Consider the following 14,767-nt stretch of genomic DNA (forward strand, 5'->3'; position numbering starts at 1 on the left):
CTGAAATTAAGAATAAACTTCAAAATAGTTCAAATTTTTAATTTTCAAATTAGTATTAGTATTTGATCCCGGGTTCAGGTTTATGAAGTTACTCCGATTAGACATTCTCGGTATTTTTATCATTTTATACCGGTTCATACTGATAATAAAGCACGTTTTAAATGCATCGTTTTAAATCACTTATTTTTCCTAGAAAATATTTTATTTAAAACAATGTCAACGATGTAATAATCTATTGAATTTAACAACAAAAAAATGCTTATCAAATGCATATCTATTAAATTTGTATTTTATATCGGACTAAAAGTAAATGTAACAAAAATACTATAAAAATTCATTAAAAAGTTCATAAAGTAATTATGAGCATATATAATCAAGATAAAAATATAAGATAATAAAATTATAGAACTGTAAGTTTATAGAAACTAGAAGAAATAAAATGTTAGATAAAGGTGCAGATTAAATCAATGACAAATAATAAAATAGACAAATTTAATTAGCTAGTAAAAATTGTTTTTTAAATTACAACTAGCTGTTTGCGCAAAAATAAATATAAACTGTTCTCTGAGCAATTTCATCTTGTCTCTCGTTTGTTAGGAATTGGATTCTAAACTGATTTCCTTTTGCATTTATCTTTAGAATTAGGCATCAACACAAATCCTTTCTTTAGATTCAAAAAATCGTAGGGAGATTGAGAGAGGCGCTACTCTTCAACTGCATTGATGATTTTAGGTAAAGCATCGTCACCAGTAAACGTGCTTATTAAGGACGGTCATCAAACCATGTTTATAACTGTACAGAGCCAGGTTGTGCACCACTATTAATTATTTGATAATATCGCAGATCCCCGACAAACTGTTGAAGAGAAGTTGTAAAGGAAGGAATATCCTATAAAGAAAGTCAAAATTCAATATCAACTGAGTTGCTTATACCTTCAATAGTCCAATAATTTTATAGTTCTTAACTAGAACTAGTTAATTAGAATACTTCTCTCCCCTCACATTATCCATTACCCTCGCCTTGCCCTTCATTCTTACCTTACCCTTTACCCTTACCTTTCTCTTTACCCTCAAAAGTAAAACCTTGACAGGCTAGACCTCAGGAGAACTGGTTTCTAATATCTTAAAGTTCAAAATTCGAGACTATGAAACAAGCAGGACTCTTATTACTTATTTTTACAAACAAATAATAATATATAATAACAAACAATAATAATATATAATAACAAACAATAATAATATATAATAACAAACAATAATAATATATAATAACAAACAATGAAAATATATAATAACAAACAATAATAATATATACTAACAAGCAAATAATATATAATAACAAACAATAATAATATATAATAACAAACAAATAATATATAATAACAAACAATAATAATATATAATAACAAACAATAATAATATATAATAACAAACAATAATAATATATAACAACAAACAATAATAATATATAATAACAAACAATAATAATATATAACAACAAACAATAATAATATATAATAACAAACAATAATTATATATAACAACAAACAATAATAATATATAATAACAAACAATAATAATATATAATAATAAACAATAATAATATATAATAATAAACAAATAATATATAATAACAAACAATAATAATATATAATAACTAACAATAATAATATATAACAACAAACACTAATAATATATTATTACAATCAATAATAATATATAATAACAAACAATGAAAATATATAATAACAAACAAACAATAATATATACTAACAAGCAAATAATATATAATAACAAACAATAATAATATATAATAACAAACAAATAATATATAATAACAAACAATAATAATATATAATAACAAACTATAATAATATATAACAACAAACAATAATAATATATAATAACAAACAAATAATATATAATAACAAACAATAATAATATATAATAACAAACAATGAAAATATATAATAACAAACAAACAATAATATATACTAACAAGCAAATAATATATAATAACAAATAATAATAATATATAATAACAAACAAATAATATATAATAACAAACAATAATAATATATAATAACAAACAATAATAATATAAAACAACAAACAATAATAATATATAATAACAAACAATAATAATATATAACAACAAACAATAATAATATATAATAACAAACAATAATATTATATAATAACAAACAATGAAAATATATAATAACAAACAAACAATAATATATACTAACAAGCAAATAATATATAATAACAAACAATAATAATATATAATAACAAACAAATAATATATAATAACAAACAATAATAATATATAATAACAAACAATGATAATATATAACAACAAACAATAATAATATATAATAACAAACAATAATAATATATAAAAACAAAAAATAATAATATATAATAAAAAAAAATAATTATATATAACAACAAACAATAATAATATATAATAACAAACAATAATAATATATAATAAGAAACAATAATAATATATAATAATAAACAAATAATATATAATAACAAACAATAATAATATATAATAACAAACAATAATAATATATAACAACAAACAATAATAATATATAATAACAAACAATAATAATATATAATAACAAACAATGAAAATATATAATAACAAACAAACAATAATATATACTAACAAGCAAATAATATATAATAACAAACAATAATAATATATAATAACAAACAAATAATATATAATAACAAACAATAATAATATATAATAACAAACAATGATAATATATAACACCAAACAATAATAATATATAATAACAAAAATTAATAATATAAAACAAAAAGCAATAATAATATATAATAACAATCACTACTTATATGTAACAACAAACAATAATAATATATAATAACAAACAATAATAATATATAATATGAAACAATAATAATATATAATAATAAACAAATAATATATAATAACAAACAATAATAATATATAATAACAAACAGAAATAATATATAACAACAAACAATAATAATATATAATAACAAACAATAATAATATATAATAACAAACAATGAAAATATATAATAACAAACAAACAATAATATATACTAACAAGCAAATAATATATAATAACAAACAATAATAATATATAATAACAAACAAATAATATATAATAACAAACAATAATAATATATAATAACAAACAATGAAAATATATAATAACAAACAAACAATAATATATACTAACAAGCAAATAATATATAATAACAAACAATAATAATATATAATAACAAACAAATAATATATAATAAAAAACAATAATAATATATAATAAAAAACAATAATAATATATAAAAACAAACAATAATAATTTATAATAACAAACAATAATAATATATAACAACAAACAATAATAATATATAATAACAAACAATAATTATATATAACAACAAACAATAATAATATATAATAACAAACAATAATAATATATAATAATAAACAAAAATAATATATAATAATAAACAAATAATATATAATAACAAACAATAATAATAATATATAATAACAAACAATAATAATATATAACAACAAACAATAATAATATATAATAACAAACAATAATATTATATAATAACAAACAATGAAAATATATAATAACAAACAAACAATAATATATACTAACAAGCAAATAATATATAATAACAAACAATAATAATATATAATAACAAACAAATAATATATAATAACAAACAATAATAATATATAATAACAAACAATAATAATAATATATAACAACAAACAATAATAATATATAATAACAAACAATAATAATATATAACAACAAACAATAATAATATATAATAACAAACAATAATTATATATAACAACAAACAATAATAATATATAATAACAAACAATAATAATATATAATAATAAACAATAATAATATATAATAATAAACAAATAATATATAATAACAAACAATAATAATATATTATAACAAACAGAAATAATATATTACATCAAACAATAATAATATATAATAACAAACAATAATAATATATAATAACAAACAATGAAAATATATAATAACAAACAAACAATAATATATACTAACAAGCAAATAATATATAATAACAAACAATAATAATATATAATAACAAACAAATAATATATAATAACAAACAATAATAATATATAATAACAAACAATGAAAATATATAATAACAAACAAACAATAATATATACTAACAAGCAAATAATATATAATAACAAACAATAATAATATATAATAACAAACAAATAATATATAATAACAAACAATAATAATATATAATAACAAACAATAATAATATATAACAACAAACAATAATAATATATAATAACAAACAATAATAATATATAACAACAAACAATAATAATATATAATAACAAACAATAATTATATATAACAACAAACAATAATAATAATATATAATAACAAACAATAATAATATATAATAATAAACAATAATAATATATAATAATAAACAAATAATATATAATAACAAACAATAATAATATATAATAACAAACAATAATAATATATAACAACAAACAATAATAATATATAATAACAAACAATAATAATATATAATAACAAACAATGAAAATATATAATAACAAACAAACAATAATATATACTAACAAGCAAATAATATATAATAACAAACAATAATAATATATAATAACAAAACAAATAATATATAATAACAAACAATAATAATATATAATAACAAACTATAATAATATATAACAACAAACAATAATAATATATAATAACAAACAAATAATATATAATAACAAACAATAATAATATATAATAACAAACAATGAAAATATATAATAACAAACAAACAATAATATATACTAACAAGCAAATAATATATAATAACAAACAATAATAATATATAATAACAAACAAATAATATATAATAACAAACAATAATAATATATAATAACAAACAATAATAATATATAACAACAAACAATAATAATATATAATAACAAACAATAATAATATATAACAACAAACAATAATAATATATAATAACAAACAATAATATTATATAATAACAAACAATGAAAATATATAATAACAAACAAACAATAATATATACTAACAAGCAAATAATATATAATAACAAACAATAATAATATATAATAACAAACAAATAATATATAATAACAAACAATAATAATATATAATAACAAACAATGATAATATATAACAACAAACAATAATAATATATAATAACAAACAATAATAATATATAACAACAAACAATAATAATATATAATACCAAACAATAATTATATATAACAACAAACAATAATAATATATAATAACAAACAATAATAATATATAATAAGAAACAATAATAATATATAATAATAAACAAATATTATATGATAAAAAACAATAATAATATATAATAACAAACTGAAATAATATATAACAACACTCAATAATAATATATAATAACAAACAATAATAATATATAATAACAAACAATGAAAATATATAATAACAAACAAACAATAATATATACTAACAAGCAAATAATATATAATAACAAACAATAATAATATATAATAACAAACAAATAATATATAATAACAAACAATAATAATATATAATAACAAACAATGATAATATATAACAACAAACAATAATAATATATAATAACAAACAATAATAATATATAACAACAAACAATAATAATATATAATAACAAGCAATAATTATATATAACAACAAACAATAATAATATATAATAACAAACAATAATAATATATAATAAGAAACAATAATAATATATAATAATAAACAAATAATATATAATAACAAACAATAATAATATATAATAACAAACAATAATAATATATAACAACAAACAATAATAATATATAATAACAAACAATAATAATATATAATAACAAACAATGAAAATATATAATAACAAACAAACAATAATATATACTAACAAGCAAATAATATATAATAACAAACAATAATAATATATAATAACAAACAAATAATATATAATAACAAACAATAATAATATATAATAACAAACAATGATAATATATAACAACAAACAATAATAATATATAATAACAAACAATAATAATATATAACAACAAACAATAATAATATATAATAACAAACAATAATTATATATAACAACAAACAATAATAATCTATAATAACAAACAATAATAATATATAATAAGAAACAATAATAATATATAATAATAAACAAATAATATATAATAACAAACAATAATAATATATAATAACAAACAATAATAATATATAACAACAAACAATAATAATATATAATAACAAACAATAATAATATATAATAACAAACAATGAAAATATATAATAACAAACAAACAATAATATATACTAACAAGCAAATAATATATAATAACAAACAATAATAATATATAATAACAAACAAATAATATATAATAACAAACAATAATAATATATAATAACAAACAATGAAAATATATAATAACAAACAAACAATAATATATACTAACAAGCAAATAATATATAATAACAAACAATAATAATATATAATAACAAACAAATAATATATAATAACAAACAATAATAATATATAATAACAAACAATAATAATATAAAACAACAAACAATAATAATATATAATAACAAACAATAATAATATATAACAACAAACAATAATAATATATAATAACAAACAATAATATTATATAATAACAAACAATGAAAATATATAATAACAAACAAACAATAATATATACTAACAAGCAAATAATATATAATAACAAACAATAATAATATATAATAACAAACAAATAATATATAATAACAAACAATAATAATATATAATAACAAACAATGAAAATATATAATAACAAACAATAATAATATATAACAACAAACAATAATAATAGATAACAACAAACAATAATAATATATAATAACAAACAATAATAATATATACAAACAAACAATAATAATATATACGAACAGACAATAATTATATATAACAACAAACAATAATAATATATAATAACAAACAATAATAATATATAATAATAAACAATAATAATATATAATAATAAACAAATAATATATAATAACAAACAATAATAATATTTATTAACAAACAATAATAATATATAACAACAAACAATAATAATATATAATAACAAACAATAATAATATATAATAACAAACAATGAAAATATATAATAACAAACAAACAATAATATATACTAACAAGCAAATAATATATAACAACAAACAATAATAATATATAATAACAAACAAATAATATATAATAACAAACAATAATAATATATAATAACAAACAATGAAAATATATAATAACAAACAAACAATAATATATACTAACAAGCAAATAATATATAATAACAAACAATAATAATATATAATAACAAACAAATAATATATAATAACAAACAATAATAATATATAATAACAAACAATAATAATATATAACAACAAACAATAATAATATATAATAACAAACAAATAATATATAATAACAAACAATAATAATATATAATAACAAACAATGAAAATATATAATAACAAACAAACAATAATATATACTAACAAGCAAATAATATATAATAACAAACAATAATAATATATAATAACAAACAAATAATATATAATAACAAACAATAATAATATATAATAACAAACAATAATAATATATAACAACAAACAATAATAATATATAATAACAAACAATAATAATATATAATAACAAACAATGAAAATATATAATAACAAACAAACAATAATATATACTAACAAGCAAATAATATATAATAACAAACAATAATAATATACAATAACAAACAATAATAATAAATAAATAATAATAATAAATAATACAAAAAAATAATAATAACAAATAATACAACCTAAAACCTTTTTTTTTTCACCAAGTAAAAATGGCACATCAAGCTTTTCAGGTTAAAATGGCGCATCATAGTCCTCAACTGTATTTATTTAAAATTTTACCAAAATTAGTGCACCGAAATCATCAATATCTTTTATTTGTTAACTTAGAGTATACTTAGATTAAGTAAATTTAAAATAAATCTTTATCATTGTCGTTATTTTTATCATTGTCGTTATGAATTATTTTAAATATTTCTAGCTTGGATAAAATCTATTACTTGATTTTCCTGAACAAAAAAATATAATGCGTTTAGTTTGCACCTGATTTCCTGAATGCTTTTTATATATACAGCATTTATACAACCAACACAACTATATACACAACATTTTATTTTGCAATGATTTTTTAGATTATACATGATTATCATCATGAACATATTTCTTCTTTATCCACAAGAATAAGTATCAAACTTATCATTTAAAAACTTTTTAACCTGACACGGAACTGGTTTTTAACCTGACATGGAACTGGTTAAAAATTACTGGAAACCAAAAAAAAAACGTTCTTGTTTTGTGTCTATGCACAGAGAAAAGCAAATTCCAATATAAAACTGCTTTGTAGGGTTCACTTTTCTAGTCAAAAGCTAGGAGAAGTGTACTCTGAATTAAAATACCCTCAGCTGTAGAGCTTTCAATTGAGTAAAGGCTAGAGATAGTGTTTCAATAAAAAAAATCATCTTGGGCAGATGTTAACTGCATTCGCCTATTATCTTTTAGAAGGCCTCTTAAGCAAAGAGATAAGCAGAAAATCTCAGTTGGCCAGCCTTGACCCTTTCTTCATCTTATAGGCTGGAATAAAGTAAAGCTACTACATTGTTTCCTGTCAAAAATGATGAATGCAGGTACTTATTGACTTTAATTATGTATTGTTTCTTGTACCTTAACAAAGGTTAATGGCTATGCTCTATACTCTTTGTATTATCTTCTAATGAGAGTACAGCTCAAAAACTCAGTTTAATGGTTCTAAGACTGGCTGTTACAAGGGTTTCCCAAATCAGTGGTTGCTTTTAGAGATGCTGATTCCATCAACAGCTGTAAAATATCATAGTATTTACAGTGACATGTTGCACATGGCACAAGGGTGGCCTGTTAGTTTTTTTGGTGTGCATTATCAAGGTTACATAAGGAGCCCTTATGCTTTGATAAGTAGTAAGATAGGAGTGAATAGAAGCAAAGCAAATCATTTAATCAAAGAAACCAGGTGAAGAGTGTTGTTAGCAGACTTTATTTTATATATCTCGATGACATAAATAAATATAAATAATGATATCTTTTAAGGAATATAGTTTATATAAAAATAGAAAACTTTTGTTATTTATTGTTATTTATACTTATCTTTTTTTAAAAAGTTATAAAAAACTTTTTTCAAAAGTATTTCATAACTTTTGCAAAATAAATTAAAGTTATAAACTGAATGAAGAGGTCAGAGCAACAAATTTAAGGAGTAATAAGTTGAAGACCTGTCATCCATCATTCCAAACAGTGTTCACTCTTTTAATAATTAGTTAAAAGTTTGCAAAAGATATATTTCTGCCAAATTAGGCTCAAATTTTGAAAATTTTACTATAATGTTCTAAATTTGAATAAATATGCTTTTGACAAAGTTAAAAACAATTGAAAAAATATTATTGACATAAATTCCTAACTTCATATAGAGCATTTTATAATTGATAGAACACAAAAAGTCATTATGGATGAAGATGTAATTGGTGAGATGTATTTAGTGGTGCAACCTAAACTACTGGTTTAAAAAACTGGGATCCACTTGACCAACTTGTTTCTCTGCACAGTGGCTATGTTCGTCAAGGTTCATGTTGTGGAGTTTTAGAGTTAAGAGAGGGTTGAAAGCACAATTTAAAAAAGCCTCTTTAACTGTAGTGGCCTTCTCAACTTTAGGGAAGTGAATGAACATTTAAAAAAATCTTCTTTTTATGATTGCTGTATAATACTGGAAATTTATTTTTAAGCATTATAGTATAATGCTCGAAATTGGTCGAAATTTTTCTGAAATATCTTTTTGCAAACTTTGTTTTTGTTCTTCTGTAAAATTATGTTTTAGTGAGATACAATCTATTGCCATATAACTACCAAAATTTTTGTTAATAAAATATATTGAGGGAGTAAATAAAATACAAACACATTCATAAAAAAAAAAACTTATCTACAAAAATATTATTGGTAAAGAAGTAATTAAGGAGTAACTTTTTTTGGCATTTTTTTGTTGTTGTTATAGTAAGATTATGCTTTGTTGATGCATTGTCGTGTTTCATCATTAATAATCAATTGTTATTGCTCTACATCACTAAAAACAATAAAAAATTCATGCCATCCGCATTTTCAACTATGGTTAACTGTTGATACAATTTTATTATTTATCAAACCTTTGATACAAACTGTTGATACAATTTTATTATTATCAAACCTTTCTTTACTATAATCATAAATTGACTTCTAATAATGTAATGGATCTATCAATGGATACACTCATGCTTTCTGATAATTCTCTTTACCTTGATCCATGTCCAAAGTAAAAATATTAAACAAAGAAAACAACGTTTCAACACTGTATCAATATATTTTTCACAAATATTTGTGGTCTTCGAAATAACTTTCCTTTTATAACTCCAGATATAATTATCTGATTAAAAGTGTTAAACTTTGAAAAGTATATTAGTATATTAAAATGTGTTATGAAAAGTATATTAGTATATAAAAAGTGTTAAACTTTGAGCGCTAGTATATTTTGTATATTAAAATGCAAACATCTAAAATCGTTCTCAAAATTGCAAAAAAATGCTTATTAAAAGGTCACATAAATCACTTTAAATGATTGTAGTTAACTTAAAAAACCGTATTACTAGATAAATAATGAAATGGCGACAGACAGATAGTTATGTGAGAAGTTACATGCCGTTATAAAACAGAGTGTTTATATATTTATGGGCCTTCAAATCAAGCATATATAGTAACATCCCATATAAATAGATCTTTTTAGACAAATGTCACATGGACTTTTTGAATTTTTATTTTCTAAGTATTTTTTTGAAGCCAACATGCCACTGTAAATCTTGTATCTTATCTCAGACGTTAGACTCTAGAGACTTTTGGAAAATCTTTAAACAACACATACTTTTGTCATTAACAAAAGTAAGTCAAACATTTTATCTCTAATTCATGGGTCTGATCTCCCCTAAGGATAAGATTCAACCCTTTAATATAATGGTCATGATTTTCCTGCTATTCCAGTCAAACCGATTAACTAATTGTCAGGCATCTAAATCACTTCAGCTAAAATTGTTGTTGCTTGTTAATAATAATAATATAAATAATAATAATAGCAATAATAACAATAATAATATTAATAAATAAATATATACATTTATTTATTATTAAATATTTGTATTTTAGATATTGTTACAAAATGCTTATTTAAAATGTGATAAAAAGAACAAATATATATATATATATATATATATATATATATATATATATATATATATATATATATATATATGTATATATATATATATATATATATATATATATAAATATATATATATATATATATATATATATATCTATACATACATATATAAATATATATATATATATATATATATATATATATATATATATATATATATATATGTATATATATATATATATATATAAATATATATATATATATATATATCTATACATACATACATATATATATATATATATATATATATATATATATATATATATATATATATATATATATATATATATATATATATATATATATATATATATATATATATATATATATATATATATACTTGATGTTTTTAATGATCTATTTACCTTGAAACCATGAGCCTTTTTGTCAAATAAATTATTTATTTTTAAAAGAATTTAGCTGAAAAATCTTTTACTCTCCCATATCAAAATTTGATAATAATATTTATATTATAGAAATTAAGCTTTATTACCTATACATACAAAGTGATATGTGATTTATATTATATTAATACTAAGAAGACAATTGTTTTATAAAACGCTACTACAAAAATACTTGTGTTACATAAAACAAGATTTTACTAAATGTATATATTTTTAAGAATCCTTCTATAGTAAATTTTAAATTTACCTATAAATCATTCATTCATTTATTATATTTGCAGCAAAAACTTACAAGAAAATAAATAAAAAGATTTAAAGAGAAAAAATAAATAAAAAAATCTCAGTTAAATACAGCAATTATTTAATATTTTTATTATAGAATAAAAATAATATATTATATATTCTTATTAAAACAACAATATAATATTTTTTAATTATTTAATTCAAAAAGGTAAAAATGTTAAGAAAAAGTTAATAGTCATAAATTAACGTACCTGAAATGTCAAAATAAAAGTTTAAACTAATATGTTCAGGTAAATTGTTTATCTTGCTACAATACCCAACTTAATGTTAATATTCCAATAAATAAGTATTTTTAGGTGTCTTTTGAAGTGATGAAATTATTAATAATTAACAAAATATATTTAACTGTTGATGATTTATCAATCAAACACTACTACGGCTTGTGCTTCAGAAAATATTTGTATCATAGTTTTGCAAAAATGTTCTCTATAACTCACTTAAACAGTCTCAACTGAATCGTTTTTTTCCTACTTGCTGGAGAATGACACCTGTGGTTCCAATTTTAAAAAACTCTAGAGAACATTCCAAGCCCTCAAACTATCATCTGATCAGCCATCTCTCTATGATAAGCAAGGTCTTTGAGTTTTTGATCAATAAAAAAAAAAATACCCCTCTTTAAACTAATAACACACTCGGACAATCTAGTTTTCGATCTTCTCATTCTACAGATGACTTGCTAACTGTTATAACTTAAAGTTTGTATCATGTATTAGATGGAGGCAGCAAGGCAAGAGCTATTGCTGTTGACATATCTAAAGCTTTTAATAAAGTTTGGCATACAGGACTTCTGAATAAGCTTGCTTCATATGATGTATTTAGAAAAATTTTTGAGACTATTAAATCATTTTTTTCTAACTATTTTATTAAGCGGTTTTCTTTACTCTTAGTAACTTCTGGGGTACATCAAGCTTCCATCCTTAGCCCTGTATTGTTAAAGTGGCTCTATTTGCCAACAACTCAACTTTATATTCCTGTCTTGAAAAAAAGTCTTCTCAATTCAATCGCTTAGAACAGGCAGCAAATCTTGAATCTGATCTCATTTCTGTAACAGATTTAGGCTTGCAGAGACTTGTGAAATGTAACTCCAACAAAATTCAATTATTTAGTGCAAACAGCTATCACAATACTGTTGACATTCCTATATTAATGAATGGCAACGTTCTCATCGAGCCATTTTCTTTACTTCTTTGAATTTTCATTCACTATTGATCTCTCATTGAAACAATTAAATGCAAAGCTAACATCTCCTAAAGTTGCTTTTCTTTATCATGCTTGCAATTATATTACTCCTGAGTCTATTCCCTACCTCTACAAATCTTTTATTCAGTATAGAATATGGTTGTCATACTTGGTCTGGTTCTTCTAATGATGCTCTTTCTTTTTCAGACAAGGTTCAAGGTTCTTTTCTTGAAGGGAAGATCAAGCAGATCTTCCAAACTAAAGCCTCTCCCATTAATATATAATGGCGTCTTTTTTTTTTTTAAATACTACCACGGTGGTGCTCAAAGGGCTATCACCTCTAGTTCCATCAACCAAAAATCATTGTCGCTTAACTCATCATTCAGTAAAGCTGTATCCTTTTACTGTTACTGTCCCTGCATACTCTAAAAACTTATATTTGTCTAACTTTTTTCCCACACTTTATTCTTTGAAACTCTCACCCAGCTTCATGTTTTCCTGATTAATACAACCTACAACTTTTAATTATTATGTCAATTAATTTCTTGCTCTTTAACTCTATTCTTTATTTTCTAGTAACTCCCAACTTAATAGTGATTGCTCATAGCCTTGTGAGGAAAGAAATAGATTGAAACAAAGCAAAAAAAAAAACTCTGGTATAACCTCTTTTAATTAAAGATATATTAATTTTGTTTTGTTCAGACAATTTTTTTCTTATGGGCACCAGCCCTAAATAAATAATTATATTAACTAAGTTAGTTTTAAAAAAATCAAAAATAATCATCTTTTTATAAAATTACTTTTAAAATATTAAATTTTGATCAAGGTTAACATTTGGAGAATTATTTTTGTAATATTATTAAAGACCCATCAAATGTTGAAAGGTCAAATGAAAGTAAATGTTAATATATTAACATAATAATAATAGAAATAATATATATATATATATATATATATATATATATATATATATATATATATATATATATATATATATATATATATATAATTTAGCAGCAAGAAATAAAAATATAAAAAAATAATAGTAATAAAACAACCTTATGTCGTTTGTAATTTGAATGAAGCTGCATCCTCTGGTGATCAGTGATCCCTGATATGTTCATAAGGTAGTGTGGAATGAATTGGTTGAAGTAAGCATCAAAGTTGTATACAACCATGCCATACATTGAATGAATGATCTCTTCTTGAAGAAGACTATGAGTATTTTTCGTAAGAGTGTCTAACAAGACATGTAAAAAACTGCTTAACATTGCTGATTGAAAAATGGCCTAAATAATAAAACAATTTTTTGAATTTATTTTTAATTAATTGAAATTAGTTACATATCAAAGTATAAAA

At 19.2% G+C, this 14,767-nt stretch overlaps 1 protein-coding gene across 1 annotated transcript in view; it reads right to left on the reverse strand.

Moving 5' to 3' along the window:
* Positions 1-267: 267 nt before the first annotated feature.
* The window catches only part of LOC100205570 (exportin-6), a 75,035-nt gene continuing 60,535 nt past the window's right edge, over positions 268-14,767 (reverse strand). Inside the window, exons 24-25 of the mRNA XM_065803025.1 lie at positions 14,467-14,697; positions 268-888 (exon numbers count right to left, since the gene is read on the reverse strand). Of these exons, the coding sequence (XP_065659097.1) occupies positions 787-888; positions 14,467-14,697 (333 nt within the window). The 3' untranslated portion in view covers positions 268-786. The remainder of the gene's footprint in view (positions 889-14,466; positions 14,698-14,767) is intronic.

Source organism: Hydra vulgaris, chromosome 08, assembly GCF_038396675.1.
Source record: "Hydra vulgaris chromosome 08, alternate assembly HydraT2T_AEP".
NCBI lineage: Eukaryota > Metazoa > Cnidaria > Hydrozoa > Anthoathecata > Hydridae > Hydra > Hydra vulgaris.